The 22,101-nt window shown below is 35.1% G+C and overlaps 1 protein-coding gene across 9 annotated transcripts in view; it reads right to left on the reverse strand.

The window, feature by feature from the left end:
- Positions 1-22,101, reverse strand: part of LOC118745572 (putative nuclease HARBI1) — a 754,224-nt gene that overhangs the window by 291,038 nt on the left and 441,085 nt on the right. For 3 of the 9 annotated variants that reach the window (XR_004993644.1, XR_004993646.1, XR_004993647.1), the window contains 3 exons: positions 17,736-18,145; positions 17,530-17,674; positions 17,026-17,465 (listed from right to left, as the gene is read on the reverse strand). The exons of 4 other annotated variants lie outside the window; for them this stretch is intronic. Coding sequence is in view for 1 of the 5 variants with exons in the window: in XM_036479059.1 (XP_036334952.1) it covers positions 17,095-17,465; positions 17,530-17,674; positions 17,736-17,816 (597 nt within the window). In the remaining 4 variants the exon portion in view is untranslated. Of the gene's footprint in view, positions 1-17,019; positions 17,466-17,518; positions 17,675-17,735; positions 18,146-18,297; positions 18,748-22,101 lie in introns of those variants that run through there. 2 more of the 9 variants (XM_036479059.1, XR_004993649.1) reach the window with 2 other exon arrangements.

A 22,101-nucleotide genomic window follows, 5' to 3' on the forward strand; every position in this document is an offset into this window, starting at 1 on the left:
AAAAACAATCGTGGTACAAAGCTCAATAAAAAATATTAAAAATAAAAATTGTTTATGTTAGTAATAATGATAATATGAAGATTTTCCGGTCAAAAATTTTAGCGTAGGATTGATTTGAGATCCCAATTGTAGCTCAAACAGTTTTTTATGATAATATAATAAGAATGCGAAGAAAAAATGGATGAACAAAGCCTTTTGGTTAAACCTTGCCCAATGTGTAACGTGGTCAGTGTTTTGTGTAACGTTGCCAGTGCCCAAATTTTATGAGCAAAAATTGTCAAAAACCTAAAATTTACAACAATTGGGTAAGCAGATGACCACCTGCGTTCATTGTAGATGACATATTGAAAAGCTGGCAATATTCGCCCACCCGTTTCGCAGATATTTTAAACACTCTGACACAACCCATCATTAAACTTCCAAATAGTGTAACATAGCCAGTGCACATTCGAATGCCTATAACTTTAAAACCCAAGGAATTATTAAAACCTTTCTTTTACAGAGACATAGATTGGACCGTGCGTGATCTTATCACCTAAAAAGCCCAGTTGGTTTTGTCTTATTTAGTGGACAATTGATTCATACTTTAGAAAAAATGTGTACGAATGTAACGTAGCCAGTCAAATAATCGGCCGTATGTATGTATGGCATTGGTATTACGTTTACACAAATACATATAAGGAATTATATCAAACTATAACAAATTTAGAGTATAATAAATATGTATTTATTATAATGTATCATTTCCATTGTTCAGTGATTTTAAATATTAATCCGACGGATCGTCGTAGAGTATCTGTACCAGTGATCGGACTTCTACCACATTGTGGTAGATCTGCCACTTTTTTGAGCATCTACCACACAAGGTCTGAAATCTACCACATATTCGAGTTTTTGAGTAGTTTTATTTTTGCTCGACATAATTTTTTTAATTTTAAGAGCAAAAATTGTCCAACACTAAACACTAACAACAGGCAGAATGGGAGGATAAAATAAACCGTAAAATAGTAAATTTTCTCAATATTAAATTTTTCGACAGGAAACGTGGTTTTATTGTGTTAAATTGCAAAATATATGATTTATAAAAAAGAATTAATAGCGAAAATGTTAAAAAAACGGCGATTTTTGTGAACGCATTAGCAAATTGAAGTACATCTAAGGTTTCTGAGGCGTTGTTTACTTTTACTTGAGAATAGCCAAAATTGGCAAATCCCAAGTAGCGGTTTCTGGAACGTGCTACATTTGTTCGCTACATCGTGATGTGATAAAAAAAGAAAAGCTGGCAGCACTCCGCAAGGTTGCTGAAATCTTTCAAAATATGTGCGAAAAATATCTTGATATGGAAGGAGCTTCTTTACACTGTCAAGCAAAAAAAAAATTGCCAAAACTCAACGCAATTTCAAGCAACTTGAATCTTGCACTTTATTATACTAAAATTGATTTTTTTTAGATTCTAATTAAAATGTTTGAAATTTAGGTGAAACCTTGCAGATTTTTTTTGATTTTTGTACAAAATTTGATCCAATACCTGAGATCTACCACTTTTTTTTGAAATCTCCACATATTTTCCAGATTCTACCACACCAAATTTTTTTAAGTCCGATCACTGATCTGTACGAATCTTCATTTCGAACGGATTCAGTGAAGGCTCTCTACGAATTTCGAATTTACGTTCGTAGCCATTCGGATTCTGTGATAGCATTTTCATAGATTTCACGAAAATTTAAGCTACGATGGATTCTGTGACAGCCCTGAATGTCTGCCTTATAGAGTAAACAAGAGCGGCCCGCAGGTTGAATTTTGGTATGGAAAGAACAACCTCGAGAAAGATTCGTCTAGACAAGTAATCAGCCATACAGTTTTCTGCAATGTCACTGTGATCAGATACCCAATGTAACTAATTTTCGAAATTATAAAGGGGGTCGCAAGACATTCGTTACCCAATTTTTACAACGCTTTTATCAACTTGCAATGTTGTGGGTCCAGAAACTTTCAATGTTGTGTGTCGACACCATAAAAACTTGCTTTCCTGTAAAAATGCATAATGTGTAGGGCGACATCTACCTCTACAGTTGAGAGGTAGATGTCGCCCTATGCCCTATGTACGTTACAGCGGAAATGGACGACACGCTATTTCTTTAAATCAGCATTGGTCAGAGAGAGCTTTAACTCTGCTCGCGCCTATACAAAATGAATAGAAAGCTTAAAAGAGCTTTGCCCGCGGGCAAGCCAGTGCCTATCAGTGCTTTAAATGAAATTAATTGGTGCTCGTATGTATGTATGTGTATACATATGCATATGCATGTGTGTGCATCAATCTATTAATATCGTTGAATTATTTTAATATCTATTGCAGAATTTTATACAGACAAAACTAACAAGTAGAAAATAAATAAAATAACAAAGCCTTTTAATATGCGAGGTTTTATAAATGGACTAAAAAGTAACTTTTGATTTTGAAATTTTAGTAGAAGTCATTATAAACAATTTATGAGATTGAAAATGAAAAGCGTGGGGCGCATGCATTTATGTAATATGTACGCCTATATTGGCAGTAAGAGCTAGTACCGTCCGAAAACATTACAGTACAGATATATCAATACCTAAAACCGTACAAACCCAGTAGAAATGTTATGCATACGACATCGCTGTTGGTGGCATGAGCTTGCTGCTGTGTATACATGCCAGTATAAATGAACCTTCATTTCCATTTAACACGTGTGGTTTCTCAGAGCGTATGCATACTCTAACCATACACTTGTACTACTGCTATATGCATATGGCTGCATTAATCTTTCAAACATACAAAAATACATTAATGGAACAGTATTAAAGTATTCTTACAAGATATGTATTAATGTACGGGGACATACAATAAAGTAGCATTTACATATGCAAATGCATATCTTATAAAAGCCCGTAAGTGCTGAAAATATTATCGCACAACACGTCCGTGCACTAAAATTTTTGTACAAGACTGAATTAATGTATTACAAAAATTCCACTTCAAATTTATCAAGAAATGTACTCAAAACAACAACAACGTGCGCCCGCTTGCAATTCGCTAGAATTTGAATTTATTTGTTGAAATTTATGACTATGCATGAATTGTCATGAATGCATACAACCGATTTCTACTGGGAAAGCAAAGGAACACATACGTTTATAAATGAACATATACACAAAAACGGCACTAACGTAGACAATATATACCAGGGATGTTAAGAATATTTGCATTCGCATTCGTTATGCGAATGATTCGCATCATTTTACACATTCGCATTCGACATTCGCATTCGCATCAAATGATACGAATGTTTTGCGAATGCGAATGTGTACATGGGCAGAGTGTCCATGGATTTAGCTTCAGGCTAACATTTAACAAGTACTGCCAAAAGTCGTATAAGCAACCTAGAAATAATTTTAGATTCCTCCAGCGAAAGCAAAGGCTCGGATGTAAAATCTGGAGACATTAAAATATGTGAAATAAAAGCTCAATCGAAAGCCTATCTTAAAGAAAAACGGGCTCATCTCGGTGAAAATCCTCTAGATTGGTAGAAAACTAAACAAAAATATGACAAATTTGTCAGATCTGGGCCGTAAATACTTGAGCGTTCCACCCGCCGTTCCAAGTGAGCAATTTTTTAGTGCAGCCGGCGTTATATACGAGCCTCTAAGAAATCGCCTCATGGGAGAAAAGGCAGCAAAATTACTTTTTTTTGAAATATAATATGCCCATTTTGAACTTTGAGTAAAAGTTTAAAATACTGTATAGGTTAAGCACTCGTTCAATATTCTAATAATTTACAAAGTTTGTAAGTAATAAAAACGATGACTTAACATTCGCACTCGGATTCCGAAAATTCGTATTCGCATTCGCGAATGTGAATAATATGGCATTCGAAACATCCCTAATGTAATACTGCCAATATAGAAGTATTACATATATGGGCGCATGTTATAAACATTGATATAAAAAGTTATATGTATATGTATGCACATACATATGTATGTGGGGATATGAATAACGATCGCTTAAAAGCGATCTCAAATTTTGTACAACGCTTTTATCAACTTGCAATGTTGAGTGTCAAGACAGCTATAAAAGCTTTGTTTTGCAAGGTTCCTATTAAATCCAGATATCAACCCCTTCGGTTCGAGGGGTAGATGTCGCCATATGCACTACGTACGCTACAGTGGAAATGGACGACACCCCATTTTTTAAATCACTGATAGGCACTGCCTTGCCCGAGGGCAAAGCTCTTTTAAGCTTTTTATACATTTTGTACAGGCGCGAGCAGGGTAAAAAGGTGATCGTATGGTACCCTGCAGCAAATCAAACTGGTTCAGAACTTGCGCTGAGCTAGCCTGAAAAGGGACGGTACTGATTCTTCATCTATACCAACTGAATGCTTGCAACTGTCTTTTTTAACATGGCGATGTCCTACGAAGTGACAATTGTCGCCCTCTGCCGAACTTTTGAACTTGTTCTGAGCTGACTCTGACTTAGATGGTTCAGGTACAGTTCATATAACAACAGTTCTTAGATAGTTCAAAAAGGGTCACCTCCGGGCTAGAAAAAATGTGGCTAGTTTTGAGCTGGTTCTAATAAGTAAAGTATAGAGCCTTTTCTTTAAAGAAGCACGCATACAATTTTGTAAATAAACATACTTCATTTTATGTTTAAAGAGCTATTTGTTTTGAACTAATTTACTTTTTGAAGCAAACTGTGTGTCAATTATTCCTTTATTTTCTAAAACCGTTATTCTTAAAAATAATTTATATTTGTTACGTATAGTGGGTATTTCTGGGAAACCTATAATTAAAAATCTGAACTAAGTCGTGTCAAAAAATGAGAAAAACGATGATATATTGAATGATTATTTGTGATAACTCAGCGTTAAATTGGATTAAATTTATTGAAATGTAATACATAGAATTTCCGGCATCTCATAAGAAATATATAGAATTTTGAATATTTACAATAGTTTTCATGCTAAATATTTTTCGTAAATTTTTTATTTAAGGATGGCTCATAAGTATTATAACATAAACAAATAAATTCACGTTTCTAACTGTGTTGGAAATTTAGTAGAATTCTAGAAACTGTTATAAAAACTTCAATATTTTGAATCAGTTTATGAGTATGCAGTTCTATAGCCCATTAAATTTTAGTATAATTAATCGCGCTGATTTTTTATAGCTCTTTTTACGCACGCTCTTGAAGGCATTCTCATATTTAAATATTTTTGTTTAAGATGCATGATTACACTTTACTACACTAAAATTTGATGGGCTACAAAACAGAATACTCGAAATAGTTCTATCAAGTTTGCAGCACAGTTAGGAATTTGAATTTGAATGGTTTATGGAGTATGAGACATAGTACTTAAATAAAAACTAAACGAAAAATATTTAAGATGAAAAACATTGGAAATTAAAAAAAAATCACTGCATAACTACACATTTCGGGTCAAGGCGAATTTATATAAGGTGGTGTTGTTTAATCAACCGTGTGTAGCGTTTGATTGTCAAAATTTTATATTTTGCTAGTGAGTGAGTGAAAACGTGAAAGTGTTTGCATTTTCTGTCGCCCTTTTCATTCGGAGAAGAATAGCTGAAATTTGACAATCACCAGCTAAAACAAAATACAGGTAATTGTTGTATTTGTTGAATCGATACCACCTTATATGAATTCGCCTTGTTTCGGGTGCTTAGTGATACATTTACGTATGTACAGTACCGTTCATATCAATAGCACTCCCATTTCAAAGTAAGATTGTTTACCACTTTTGTTTATTTTTTTAAATCTGATTAAAAAGTCAAACATTTTGATGAAAAATCGTTAAGTTTAACTTTCGTTTTGTATAAAGTTTTAAGACACGGTTTATATGATTTTTTTAAGCATGATCATTTAAATAATAACAAATTTTAACTCTCAATATATTGTGAATATTTAAAAAAGAAATGGTTTACGCAGACCTTTCCTGTCAAGTGTAGCTTAACTAAATTTTATATTTTGCATTAAATTTTATACGTACGTAGATATGTATAAAAATTACATTAATGCTACCAATAACGACTTTTTTGGAAATATTTTAGCAGTTGCCCCATAAACTATGTAGAGAATTACATATTAAATAAACGAAAACAGTTTGTTATTAATTTTAGGGTATAAGAAATTCAAAACAATATAGTATATTACATTTGTGCATCTTTTGTCAGCTTTCACATGACCAGGATGAGTATCATTGATGACAGCGCAACTAGCAACATATGAGTTTCAACCGTCCAACTCAGCATCCCTTTTTCAGTAGCTCAGAGACAGTTCTGAAATTTGTAGGGCGGAACTAGCGCTTTGACAGACTGTCCCTAAATTTTGCTGCAAGGTATGTACACACATTTGTATATGCATGTGTGTGCACCAATCTATTAATATCGTTGAATTACTTTAATATCTATTGCAAAATTTTATACAGACAAAACTAAAATGTAGAAAATAAATTATATAAAAACAGCTTTTTAATATAGAACGCTTTTATAAATGGACTAAAAAGTAGAAAATAATAATTCTCAGTCTCCTAGAATTTGTTTTAATAACTTTTGATTTTGAAATTTTAGCAAAAGTCATTATAAACAATTTATGGGATTGAAAATGAAAAGCGTGGGGCGCATGTAATAGACCAGAATTGATATGAAGGTAATATATGTATGTATGTGGATATATGAATAGCGACCGCTTAAAATCGATCTCAAATTTGTACTTTCTCTGTACAATTTTTAGGTCTATGTTATGTAGTTTGACTATTGTCAATTAAATCTAATGCTTTGTATTGCATGTGCCCCACGCTTTTCATTTTCAATCTCATAAATTGTTTATAATGACTTTTGCTAAAATTTCAAAATCAAAAGTTATCAAAACAAATTTCTATGAGACTGAGAATTATTATTTTCTACTTTTTAGTCCATTTATAAAAACGTTGTATATTAAAAAGTTTTTTTTTTTATATTAGGTCCATTCTTTTGCAACCGAGCTACAAAAGAACACTCTCTTAAATGACGAAATACACGCAAAGCAACAACACAAACTCGGCTATTTATCCGAGTTCAGCCAGGTCGGTTAAAAAATACGCGACCTGAAGAACTGCTCTGTTGTGAATTGTTAATGGGAAAGTGGAGAGGGAAATTTTGTTTTTCGTATATACATGATTTATATTTTAAATAAGTATACATATTACGCAAATACCTCGCATAATTACTAATTTCTATTGTTTTTGTGTCTAAATCCCGTAGAACTAATCACATGTTTCTTGCCAGCTACCAGCAGGGTTGCTTAAGTAGCTAAAAGGAAATTTTACCCGAGTTGAGCGTTCTTTTGTCGCTCGCTTACAAAAAAATGCAGCTAGTATTACTATACTGCGCTGATGAGCACTGTCTTGCCCGCGGGCAAAGCTCTTTTAAGCTTTCTATACATTTTGTATGTGCGCGAGCAGAGTAAAAGCTCTCTCTACGCATCGCTGCTATACTGTAATCGTGCCCACGGTTGCCACACGACAATATATTTTCTGACCAGAACTGACAAAAAAAGTTACCTAAAAGTTACCAAGTAAAAAACAATGTTTTATTATACAATAAACTGCAAAAATAAACCTCGTTTATTTGCCATAAATAAGACATGGGTACAATAAATAGTTGTATTAAAAGAAAACAAAACAAATTCATTTTACGTATGAGGCCATCAGGGCCATAGGAGCCTATCTACAAAAAAAAAATTGTTAGTAATATGAGAAAGAGGGATCTATAAAAAATAAATTCGGTCTTTTACTACGTGATGCTACATATTATACTGAAAGGAAACTAAAAGGGCATGCGTCGGGCTAATGCCGTTTCGATTCTGGTAATGCATTTTAAGATGCACCTCAACTTTTTTTGATATGACAGTTAAGCTACTCTGGCGCTCAAGGCCTCATATAATAGATACATTTACAAACATACGTATATAAATACATTTTTATTCAATCTGTGAGTACGTACGTGTATAAAAACGGATATAACAAAAATTTGTGAAACAAAACCAAAGCATTAGTATTTTCGCAATGAACGCGTTTAAAAATATACTTTTCATAAAAACACGCTTTACGCTCTTGTCTTTTGAACGGGATCTTAAGCTGAAATTAGTCAAGAACGTAAACCTACCGGTACGTAAACCCGAGTCAGCTGACACGATCTGTCTTACCAAAGCGCCATGTAAATGAAAACTCAACACCGCAGAATTTTTCTGTAGTTGTAGCCCTTAGCGCAGAAATCTGCGGAGTTTAGATTTTTCCGTGTCAGCTGATTTCTTCCTTCTATAGATGGTTACCATTTCGCCAGTTTTGCAGATGGTAAAAAAGTTATAAGTTCCTATACAAAATACGTTTAAAATATTTGAAATTTACTATTGAAAAAGGTTTTTAATGAAAACTAAGTAGTTTATATTTAGCTACGATCTACTTATAGTCTATAGCACGAAAAATTGTAGTTGAAAAGGCAAGTTTATGAAAAGGCATTGATGAGTGGCAACACTGTAGTAAGCAACACTCAGGGGTCCAGTAATCGACAAAATTCTGCGTATGCAGACTACGTTTAAGTATACGTTCTGCGTTCTTGACTAATTTAAGCATAAGCCTCTGAACAAAAAAATCGAATTGCATATACCGTCTCGCTAAAGAGCCCAATTACACCGCACAAACTGCTGTTCAAACCACCTTTCCTCTACACTGAGAGAAAAATTAACCAAAAATTGGTTAATATTACCGAATTCAAACTTGAAAAAGAATCAACGTTGTTTTTGGTTAATAACTATTAACAATGCCTTGGTTGATATATTCAACAATGATTTGGTAATATTAACCATAATTTTGTTTACATTAACCAAACTTTTGGTTGGTGATTTTTTCGTTTCAACAGGCTTATGTTCAGCACTTCACAGATGCTTCTTCATAATTCGAAGATACAAAACAAAATTTTTTATAATCATTTTAACACGTGGCCTCTGACGGTATTAGCAATTAACAGCAAGCATCTCTACACACTCAGCTACAGCCGCGTTATAAATTTGTCTTTAAATATTCGACTTGAGCTAATTTTATTCGTCGTTTAATTTGGTTCTACACTTCACAGATGCTCTTTCTTAATAAAAACAAGTAAGAAAGTCTAAGTTCGGGCGGAGCCGAACATTAAATACCCGGCGCAAGTATTAAATATATGTTTTTTCACCCTTCCGAAACCTTCCGCTAGATGGTAAGCCGGGGTGTATCAATGTTGAGTAAATTTGCGTCCTTAAATTTCGAAATATTGCAGTTTCAAGCATTTATGAAAATTACCGTCTGCTTTTATGTGGCAAGCGCAACAAAAACACCGAGTTTGGTACAAATTGATGGAACGGTTACCGATATACATATATGTGGTCATAAGTGGGCGGTGCCACGCCCATTTTCCAAAATTTCCCCATAAACGTATTTCTTGGTAAAGAATTGTTGAGAGCATCAATTTTGAATAAGTTATCTCTAAATTACCGTTATATGGGATGTGAGCGTGGTTATTCTCCGATTTTAAAAAGTTTCGGCGATTTTTTATGCTGTACCAAGGCCAACAACTGTGCCAAGTTTGGAAGAAATTGGTGCAGCGGTTACCAAGATATACACATGTAACCATAAGTGGGCGTGGCTACGCCCATTTTCCAAAAATTTATAATATTCTTATTTTTCGTCTAAAAATTATTGTAAATATCAATTTTGAGTGAATTATCTTCAGTAGTTACTAAAATATCGCAGTTTTCGTATTTCTGGAAATTACCGTTATATGGGAAGTGGGCGTGGTTAAAGTCCGATTTTTTAAATTTTCGGCCATTTAGTATGCCGTATCAAGGCCAACAACTGTGCCAAGTCTGGAAGAAATTGGTGCAGCGGTTACCAAGATATACACATGTAACCATAAGTGGGCGTGGCTACGCCCATTTTCCAAAAATTTATAATATTCTTATTTTTCGTCTAAAAGCTATTGTAAATATCAATTTTGAGTGAATTATCTTCAGTAGTTACTAAAATATCGCAGTTTTCGTATTTCTGGAAATTACCGTTATATAGGAAGTGGGCGTGGTTACAGTCCGATTTCGCCCATTTTCAATACCAACCTACCTTGGATTAAGGGAAACCTACATACCAAATTTCGTTGAGATATCTCAATTTTTGCTCGAGTTATCGTGTACACGGACGGACGGACAGACGGACAGACGGACAGACGGACGGACAGACAGACATGGCTTAATCGATTTCTTTTTTCATCCTGATCATTTATGTATACATTTGTCTATATCTATCTCGATGCGTTTTGGCTGTTACAAACAACCGTTATGTGAACAAAATTAATATACCCTTGTGCACAAGTGCGCTCGGGTATAAAAAAAAAACAAAAAACAGAAAAAATTGTGTTGCCGCTGACAGCAAGCACCTCTGCACGTTCAACTAAAGGCAGGCATACAAATTGGTTTTCAAATGTTCAACTTGAATCACATTTCTTACAATCGGTAAACTGACCATGAAAAACCCAAACAATAGCTCGATTGAAAAACCGATTTTCCTTTTGGCTCAGTGTATATACATATGACTCAAAGGGCTCTATCACACGGTCAGTAATTATCACGATATTTGGATCGCGATCCATATTGATGGATTCATGCATCGCGCACGAATGCTACATGTTCAATATTTATCGCGTCATTATTCGCATAATTTTTGAGCTGAACGCTTATTATGACGCAAGAATATACTTTTATTTTCTACGTATAATTTACAGATAATGCATTCCACAATTATTTTAAAATTTCCAATGTTAGTTAAAATTTTTTCAATTTGACTTGAAAGGTTTTAAGCCCTGAGAGCGAAGGCAGAGCGAATACCTTTTCGATGTTCGCATTATGAGAGTAAAAGATGTATTGACGAAATGTATGGATCGCGTTTTGAAAGTGCTACAGATTCAATATTTATTGACGGTATTGCGATCCGCGATCCAGATTTCAAAATTTTTAGAAATTTAGCGATATGGATCACTATCCATCAGTATTGTGTGCTACACCGTCAATAAATATCGCGATACTTGGATCACGTCAATACATACTGACCGTGTGACAGAGCGCAATGATCTGCCAATAAGTATTGAAATGTGGCATATTTCGTGATGTCAATTCGCGGCTCGGCATTTCGCGTTGCATTTTGAACAAACTAGATGTGGTATCACCATACATATAATAAAAAGTATAGATGATTTTCAATAAAATAACATCAAATTTATGGATCACGATCCAAATATCACAATAAATATTGAACGTGAGACAGGCATAGACTGCCCAGCGATAATTTTCTTTGATATGTGGTTAGTGATTTTGCTGAGCGCTGTGTTGCCTGATCAATGCAATTGTTTCTAGTAGTGTTGTCACCCCTACACGCAACTAACTACAGGACAATTTATCAAATTAATCTAACTTTTTTAGTCCGACTTTATACACGGCAAACTTACCAAAAGTTACCAATATAAAAAAAAAGTTGCCAAGTTACCAAATGTGCCTAAGTCACTGATCAACCACTCTAAAAATGGTCGCAATGATCCGCAGACTGTCGTTGAAGCCATGAACCAACTAACAAGATCACGCAATCGGAAAAGAATGAAAAAAGTAAATTTCTGAGCGTTTTTGACATGTGCCTAAGAATGGAAACAAGCAAAGAAAACGAAAAGGCCGCGGAGATTGAGTGCGATTAAATTGGTATTTATTGGGCGCGTTCATAAGACGTAGCTGTTTAGCTCATCTGCTACGAAACTGCTGGCAACTGTTGAATCCAACAATTACGTCTTAGAAACGGCTTGATGAATATGCTGCCAAATGAACAGCTGATAAATGTAAACAAATGAAATTGCAAAAATAGAGATAGTTGCGCCTATAGTATTTAGAATTCAACGCTGAGCTGCCGCCGTGTTGAAAAAATCGTTCAATGTTACAATCAATTAAACAGTGTAAAATTATATAGTAAACATCTTAAAAACATATATTTAGAAACGTAGTATTATTATAAAATATTCTAGTTATTTTATCACATCAGTAATATAAAATATAATAAATTTGTTTGCAACATCCACCTAACGAAGCGGCGTTAAATTTAATATAAGCGGCGTAAGTATTTTCGATCAGCTGTTGAGGCTAAGCCCAACACGTTGAGTTCAGGTAGCGTAAACATTTTCCGCTGGAAAAAATGGCGGAAAGTTGCCAACTGTTGAGCTGAGCGGAACTACTAAACTGTGCGTTTCTAAGACAAATAGTCAACGGTTGGGCAACAGCTACGTCTTATAAACGCGCCCATTATAAAATATACGAAGTGAAACTGGATGACAATTAGCAAAAAAAAAGTTCATAAAATGTGGTTTTCATGATTGAGAGTGTTTTACATTCGCATATCATCAGCACGGGTCGATTTTTCAATGCCAACGTTCTGGCTACAAACGTGCACCCACTTTTCACGAAAATTTAGGCATTTGGCTGACCAAACAAATGCAAAAACTTGTTCCAATCACAAAGCACTTCATTTTATATCATAAATTTGTAATAAATCAAAATTAATATTAAAATCGCTCATAAAACGCATTAAATTACTAAAAAAAGCCATTCCGAGGCGATAGAAGACGATGTAAACAAAATGAGAAAACATCAAAAACGCTACGAAAACTTTTTTCTGAAATTCGATTACAAATACAACGATGGCGGATTGCGTGATCTGTAGTCGTTGGTTCATGCGTTGAAGCGACTACATCAGCTTATCCTTCAGAGGCTGTGGTCAAGCTCAGCCAACGAGTTTCAACAATACTTTTGGCGCCTACACTTTTGCTTAATATTTGGTCGAGCTTCTCCTCCAACTTTTGGTGTGCGTCGTGATTTTTTAACACAAATGGAGAAACTTACAATTTTAAGATGCCTCCAAACGGCAAATGGTTTTATGAGCAGGTTTTTCAGGGCAGAAATACTCTCGGAGGTTTGCCATTGCATCTAACCCAGGTTCTACGGAGTACGCACCTCTAACCAATCATCCCCAATGGTGCAGAGCTTATAGGTTTATAGAAAAAGTGTACTTCGAGCGCCGAAATGATTGTACGAGGGCAATTTGAAAAACTAGTAGCTTTCGATTAATAGACTACTGTATACTTTTGAGTAAGCAGCGCCATTGAAATCCGACAACATCGTGAATTTTAACTAAAATTGAAAAAAGTGAGTTTCATGTGATTAAGCATAATTTTTTTGTAAAAAAATCAATTACCGAAACCAAGGCCTCATAAATACTATGGGGATTCTGCATCATCAATTTCAGTTGTTAAAAACTGGTTTACTGAGTTCCATTACGGTCATACCAGCACAAGTGACTCCGATCGTTCAGGTCGCCCAAAAAGAGACGTCTCGCTAGAAATCGTCGATAAAATCCACTAAAAGATGTTGGATGATTGGAGAACGAAATTTTGTGAGATGGCTGAGGCTGCAAGTATACCCACTCGGTGAGTACATCATATTTCAAATGAATATTTGGATTAGAGATGGGCAAAACACGTGATTTTCTACGTAACACGTCATGTCTTGCTTTTTCACGCGTGAACGTGAGCGGTTTTGAAAGAAAATCCCTTAACATTCGTAATCGTGCGTGGCTGAAATTTTGGATGTCCTGAGCGTGCGTGAGTTAGATTTTTCGTCAATCGCGTAATTTTGACATATGTGTATATTTAACCAAAATAACATCGGAAGCTTACTGTTTAACTTTTAACCAAAGTCTGGCATTTTTTGTAGGACTGAATTATTAAAAACCCAAAAACATATACGTCTTCAGGCCCAGCCCTTTCATTTGACGCCTTATTTTTTTTAATTCAACGAACCGTACAAAACAATAAAAACTTATTTAATATCTAGAGGCCAAGGCCTTTCATTTTTCACCTCATTTTTGAAAATCATGAAAAGGATGTAAATATTATAATTTTTAGACAGGCGGCAACTCTATTCAAAAAATAAATCCTTATTGTATGTTTCAGGTCCAGCCCTTTCATTTGACACCTTATTTTTTTAATCCAATTTCATATCTAGTGGCTAAGCCCTATCATTTGACACCTCATTTTTGAAAATCGAACTAACGGTGCAAATCTTATGCAATTAACAAAATTGCCTTCGCATTGAATAGTATCTATCTCTAGCCACACCAACTTTCCGCGGATGTTTGACGCAGCATTTACATTCACTTATGAATAGTTATAGAACGATACGAGTACCGAGTACAGAATATCGATACTTTTCATGAGTACTGAGTAGTATCGAGAACTCGATACTTTTTCACAAGTACTGAGTAAATATCGCGAATGACGAAAAGTATCGACGAGTTAAGAACTTTTTTAAGTAATTTTTTTTTTAATTACCCAATAAATATTGTGGCGAACGTTCGAATATTAACTTCAATATCCAATATGAATGTTATGAAAATGAACATAAAGCTGATTTACTTCAATACTGTCATCACTGAATAAACCGAAAACCCGAGAAACACGCCTTTAAAGTTTTTAATTCACATATCGTAACCCTCATGTCAGAAGCATGAATGTGCAAATTTATCAGTTTTGAGTTATTGGGTTGACTTGGTTAATCTTGGGATTTTCTATGTTATACCAAAACCCAGAATACCATGCGTACACGGAAAGTAAATATTTTACAATTTCAATTGCATAAGCGTAGAGCTAAGTCTCGCAAAAAAAAACTTTCAAACTTGATTTCCCAAAATTTCCATTTTTACACATTCATGTTTATGGCAGACGGGCGACGATATGTATACTCTAATAATTAATACATAATGTAGCAGTCATTTCAAGATTGGCTTCGGGTAAAAATGTTTAAATAACTGAAAAACGAATATCTTGCCTCCCCTTTGGTGGAAGAGTGTGGTCTTCCGACTCGACAACTTGGCCACTCTCCAGCAAAAGGCAGCCGTCGTTAACCCATGTATTCTACTTTCGTTGTGAAAACCAGCCCATTCTTGAAGAACATTTTTATGAAAGAGAGCTTATCTTTCCAATAAAGAACGGGCTTCACCACATTTGCTCCTCGTCTTCTACATTTGCATTTCATTTTCAAAGTAAAGTTAATTTTAAATACATGTACGCGTCAAACCATTATAAAATATTTGCTTTTAAAAACTTGGAAATAAGCTTTTTGGTATAAACATTTAATGTAAAACTAACTTATCGGAAGTTTATTCCAAGAATTCCTTTAGATCAGATTAACAGCCTGATTCTCTATCTCAAAACGAGCGTTCGTATTGTCCAAACAGCCGTTTGTTCGTGTATTTATACTACCTAACACGAATTCGCTACCCTAGCGATAACTTGTCGATAACAGCTGATTGTTATGTGACGAAAACGTAACAAATGTGAATTCTCTAACACGAATACGACTTCAAATAAAGCAAAAAAGTATTAAATTCAAACGAAAGAGTTTTTGCTATCGTGTGAGCCGCTAAAATGGATAATTTAAGCAAAAAAGGCAAGAAATAGTCGAAAAAACATTCGTATTATTATAATTAATTGCTGGGTATATTTTACAGTGTTTAAAAACACTTCCAGTTCTCAGTTCGGTGTGCTGGTAAAAGAGCTGGAGAAAAATCCAGACTTGGCAAGAGGCGCTCCAATGTTTGGTGCGAGTAAGAGCCTGGTAGAACTGCAGTGGACTGAATTAGCCAATAAATTAAACGCTCATGGGCCTCCACAAAGAACAGCTACCGAATGGAAAAAGGTAACTCCTTTTTATAAATAGTAAATTGTATCAAAAATTGAGCTTGTCATGTTTTTCCAGATTTGGGCTGATCTTAAAAGCCGCACAAAGAAGCAAATTGCGAAAAATGCGTCTAACATGCATGCCACAAGTGGTGGACCATTCCGGCATTCACCGCTCACCAATTTGGAAAAGGCCATCGACCGGATCTTGCTGGTGACAAAAGCGGCCACACGAAGTGATACAGTTCTCGGTGTAAGGCAGGTGGTTGTACGCTCAGAACCAGAGCTTGAACAATCACCTCAACCACCATCACCCGAGGAGCTACTCCCAATAGTTGTCACTACTCCGGCCCGCACAGCTGCACTAATTGGGGTTGTGACACCTACCAGGCAGCAGTCCACTACACCAAAAAGGCATATAGCCGCAGCATCAGCGCCACAAAGCAGCCGGAAGAGAACTTTCCAGGAGCTTATAGCCGAGTCAGCGAAGGAGAAAGCCTCTGCAGCAAAAATTCAAGCTGAAGCTGCGCAAAAAATGGCAGAAGCGGCTATGATTCAGGCTATCGAAAGTTTGCAAGACAAATTTGTTTAGTTTCTTATTTATATATTTTATAATTTTGTTAAATCAAAGCGTACAATATTTCGTAAAAGAGTAGACTCAGATTTAAAAAAAAAAACTGTGGCCATATGTTCAACGAAAATTTTTAATTTGCTAATTTTTTATAAAAATATGATTCATACTACAACAATAATTTCAGAAATGAGAAAAATTTAGCAAAATTTAGGAACGTTCCGAAAATTTTCCCCAAAACTGTCCACTATTCAATCACATTTTTATTGGACAACTTCCATTAAAAAGAGGACAATTTTGAAGGAAATTTGCAGTTTCCCTAAAGTTAGCAAAAAGTTTGAAGCTCTGATTTCTGAAGTTATTGTTGTAGTATGAGTCATGTTTTTATAATCAATTAGCGAATTAAAAATTACGGTTGAACAAATGAGCACCAGTTTTTTAAACTCTCAGTCTATTCTTTTTTGGCATCTTGATTTAAAAAAATTATCTTTGCTGAACAAATGGCAAGAACACTCACTGTACTTAAAATGATTTAGATGTTTATAATTTTTTAGCAATAGCATTGAACTGAATAGAATTAATTCATTTGGCTGAATTTAACCAAATTTTTTTATGTTTATAATAATAGTAGTAGGGATTAATATTAATAAGCATGAAATGTTATGAATTCTGTGAATAAAAGTGTACTTAGAGAAATTTTATTATAAATTGTTTGCTATTTGTGTTCTTATATTAGCTGCTACTGTAGAAAGATCCTCAAGTACTAGGTCTTCATCATTTGGCTCAATAGCATCTTCAGCTTCGATTGGGATGAGAGACAAATAATTTTTGTAAAATATACAGATGTTGTGAATTGCACAACATGCATTCACAATTTGCGTTGTCTTCTCTGCGGAATAATGAAGCCCTCTTGAGCCAATTATACATCGGAATCTATTCTTCAAAACTCCAAAACAGCGCTCAATGATGTTTCGAACCTTACAGTGTTTATCATTGTATCGTCTTTGTACTACATCTGATGGATTTCTATACGGCGTCATCAAAAAGAGCTGCAGGGGATACCCCGAAGGGCCTAATGAAAAGAATAAAAATTGTTTGTTATCCCAATTAAAATTGCTTTTTTACCTCCTCCATACCTAGTATCCAGGTATTTGACTCCCCATTATTGAAAGCCAATCGAAGTTGTTCCTCTGCGGCACTGGTTTTCCAAATGAAGGAGTCATGGTTAGCACCAGGATGTCTTGCGTCAACAAATGTAATTACCATATCGTGATCACATATCTGAAATCAGAATTGTATTGAAATAGTGGAATTAAAAAGGCTATAAGGGTTTTGTACTTACCACCATTACATTGATGCTATAAAACCTCTTTCTATTGTAGTAAAGATGTCTGCAGTTTGAATTGGGTGCTTTTATACGCATGTGGGTCCCGTCCACACAGCCAACTACGCCAGGTATTCCACATTTGTTGAAGAATTGCTCTTTCACGTCGTTTTATTTTTCCTCCTGCTCCTTAAAAATGTCCAAGCATTCCGCTATTATTTTTGCAACTGTCGACTGACCCATTACTGAGACACTTTCGTTACCCACCGACTTTTGATAGCTTCCAGTTGCAAGAAAGCGTAGAAATGTGGACAGTTTCAGTTGTGGTGGCAAGTGAGTATTGCGGTAGGTGTCTTTCATATGGATGCTAATTTCGCTGAAAATGTGTCCAAATAATTTTTTGCTGACTTGGAAGGTATTTAAGAAACCTAAAATAAAATATGTATGTTATTGGTTAATATACGCATACAAATGTGCGATATGTGGGTGCAAGCCAGAGCAGACCACTTTACTTGGGTCCCATTTCGTCCCCACATAACACTTCAACTGTATGGAATGCTAGAAATGCACGTCTACCTACTCGCCGTCTGGCAATTCCAATACATTTGTACTGTCTCGAAGCCTCCGCCTCTGAATCCGCAATTCGTCTTCGTCCGAACGTTCACTTGCAAGAAATGCTATTGCTTGATACATTTTTAAATAATTATATTAAAATATTGTATTTTTGAACTTTTATACACACAAAGTAAACAAAACAATTTTGACAGATCTTTTCGGGCGAATAACGTAAGAACGTAAGGATGGACGAAAATTATCATTCGAGATAGAGACTTCCGAATTCAAACGATTTCGTTTGGACACGAATCGTTCGTCTGGCTGTTCGTTCGAGATAGAGAATCAGGCTGTAAAACTATTAAGAGCAGTGACTATTCAATTTACAAATAGGAAGAGGGGAAAAAAGCAAAGCGATCATATTTTTGTTTACTTTTTGCGTTTGCTTTGAGAATACCTGGAAGTACGAGTATTTTCGATACTTTTTTGCAAATATGAGTACTGGCATCGATACTTTTTTAGAGTATTCTGTATGAGTACTAGTATCGATACTTTTCTAAAAAGTTCTATCTCTACTTATGAACGAGAACGGCAGCAGTGAACGTTCGCGAAGGCATCGATGCCACTTGTAGGTACATATACGAACGCACCAAGAATGATAGAATACAAGATTGCGCCAATCGAGCTGAGAGCAACTGGCCGTGACGTCAATTAATACCAGAATGAGAGAGCAAGACGAACTCGACAAGAAAAAGAGGAAGCATCGAACAAAAGGCAGTATTGCCAAGTTATGAATTTGAAAAAGCACAAAATTTTTATTGGTGTATTTTATGGACTTTATATGCATACATGATTTTATAGTAAGGATGCCAATTCAAATTAATAAATATCAATGTTTCTTGCACGACGATCGATTTCTTCTGGCATGATTGAAGGTGCTGCCACATATTTTGTTGTCGCTTATGATTGTCACTGTGCCATGATTTTGTTTAAATTTTTGTAAAGTTGCTTACCACACTTACGATTGCTATAAATTTGCTTAGATTTTTTTAGGATTTTCTAATTTGGTGTCCTCAGACTAAACGCAAAATTAAAATAAAACTACTATGAGATTGATGTAAACATCCAATTTAAAAACAATTTATGTTTTCATCAGTTAAATATGCTTCATATGCATATGCATATAAACATATTGCACAAAAGCTTATACTTCTATTTCACACCAAAGCTACAATTTTTCCAAGCACATTGGAATAGAAGCAACACGGTGCCACTGCTAAGGGGGCGATGCGAGAGAGACAACTGTCAGTTTATCGAACCTTGTATTATTGAATCATGTACCAATACATACGCGTACGAACAACAGCGGAAACAAGGCGAATCTATACAAGGTGGTGTTATCGGATCCGCTGATTTCACGGCGAATTTGTACCTTTTGTCAAAATCATGTGTTTGTTGTAATTTGGCTTTGTACTGATTGTCAAGGAGCGTATAATTTGTTGATGTAATTTTTGTTTTTGTTCTGTTAACACCACCTTGTATAAATTCGCCTTGAACGGAAATGTTTTGTACCTAACATTCGCGAACGCGAACGATTTGGACTTGTTTTATGCTTCTCGTTCGCGAAGGAGAATCAATAGGGAATATTTGATACGTTCATGTTCGCGTACGAAGGTGAGTGAATATTTCCGAACCCTGGTATTTTTAATAGATTTTAATGTCAATTTACTTATCAATGACTCTATTAGTATCAAACTGCGTGATCAAATCTCAGCAGCTGGGCTATGCGTTGTTAATGAATTTGCCTAGCCTGTTATATTATTTTATTATCTCTGACCTGACATATATTCTTAAAATTTACCAATTATTTTTTATATCTGAACATTATTTAATTTTCTGTACTGTTGATGTAGTGTTCGAACGTTCTGCAGTTTGTGTTGCTTTCTTGTATCGTGAGTTTCGTCGTTAGATAATAGTGCACTGTTCTCTGATTGTTCTTTTATGCATTGGAATGAATGTTGGTATTATGAAACGGTAGACAAGAAGCTCGAATGCCTTAATAATAATTTAACTACTCTTTTTGATCGTCATGTCCCCGTCCGTACTGCCAACGTTATCAATAAATACTGCCCTTGTTTTAATAAAAAAGTAAGTTTCGCTATTAAGAAAAGCAACCAGATGCATGCCAAATGGAGAAGGTCGATTACTGATACCTCGTGGCGTGCGTACAAGACCGCGCGAAATGAAGCCACCGTTACCATTAGACAAGCTAAATGGTGGTCTTGTAAACATAAATTGAATCCTTCTCTCCCATCTAAAGAATTATGGAGCAACTTGAAACTTTTAAACAAACATGGGAAAAATAAAGAGCAGTGCACAATCCACCCTCATTAGTTAAATGACTTTTTTATTGGTTCGGACAACTGCAGTAACTCGACTATCTCTGGTGATACCCCTGTAGATGCTTGTATAACTTTAGATACTTTTGAGTTTCTCTGCGTGAGTCAATGTGATATACTAAAGGCTATTATGGCTAGTGATAGAACGATACGAGTACCGAGTACAGAATATCGATACTTTTCATGAGTATTGAGTAGTATCGAGAACTGAATCACTGAATAAACCGAAAACCCGAGAAACACGCCTTTAAAGTTTTTAATTCACTTATCGTCACCCTCATGTCAGAAGCATGAATGTGCAAATTTATCAGTTTTGAGTTATTGGGTTGACTTGGTTAATCTTTGGATTTTCTATTTTATACCAAAACCCAGAATAACATGCGTACACGAAAAGTAAATATTTTACAATTTCAATTGCATAAACATAGAGCTAAGTCTCGCAAAAAAAACTTTCAAATTTGATTTCCCAAAATTTTCATTTTTACACATTTATGTTTATGGCATACGGGCGTCGATATGTATACTCCCAAACTAATAATTAATACATATTTTGCTCTAGTGAGCTACTGGTCTAGAAGAAAATGTAGCGGTCATTTCAACATTGGCTTCGGGTAAAAACGTTTAAATAATTGAAAAACGAATATCTTGCCTCCCCTTTGATTGGTGGAAGAGGATGGTCTTCCGACCCGACAACTTGGCCACTCTCCAGCATAAGGCAGCCATCGTTAACCCATGTATTCTATTTTCGTTGTGAAAACCAGCCCATTCTTGAAGAACATTTTTATGAAAGAGAGCTTATCTTTCCAATAAAGAATGGGCTTCACCACATTTGCTTCTCGTCTTCTACATTTGCATTTCATTTTCAAAGTAAAGTTATTTATAAATACATGTACGCGTCAAATCATTATAAAATATTTGCTTTTAAAAACTTGGAAATAAGCTTTTTGCTATAAACATTTAATTTACGCATGTAAAACTAATTTATCGGAAGTTTATTCCAAAAACTCCTTTAGATCAGATTAAAACTATTAAGAGCAGTGACTATTCAATTTACAAATAGGAAGAGGTGGCGATCATATTTTTGTTTACTTTTTGCGTTTGCTTTGAGAATACTTGGAAGTACGAGTATTATCGATACTTTTTTGCAAATATGAAATGTGGGCAACTACGGTCAGATCCTAGTTTTCTACTAGGTTGCGCAAGTTAGACTTCTTCTTCTAGTGTGGTTTAGAAATAAAACAGACTGATGCTTTGTGTTTTGACATTTTGGAATGCACCCTATCTTACCAGCATTTTCTAAAGCGTGTGAGTTTTTGATGTACATTAATAAAAAAAACATATGTGTGCTGTGCGCACCCGGTAGAAGGGAACCTTCATCGGATTTTATTGTGGTCTTCTGGTGTGTATTTTATTAAACTCTCGTGAATAAATTG

Source organism: Rhagoletis pomonella, unplaced genomic scaffold (genome assembly GCF_013731165.1).
Source record: "Rhagoletis pomonella isolate Grant_MI unplaced genomic scaffold, Rhpom_1.0 Rhpom_scaffold_00009, whole genome shotgun sequence".
Classification (NCBI taxonomy): domain Eukaryota; kingdom Metazoa; phylum Arthropoda; class Insecta; order Diptera; family Tephritidae; genus Rhagoletis; species Rhagoletis pomonella.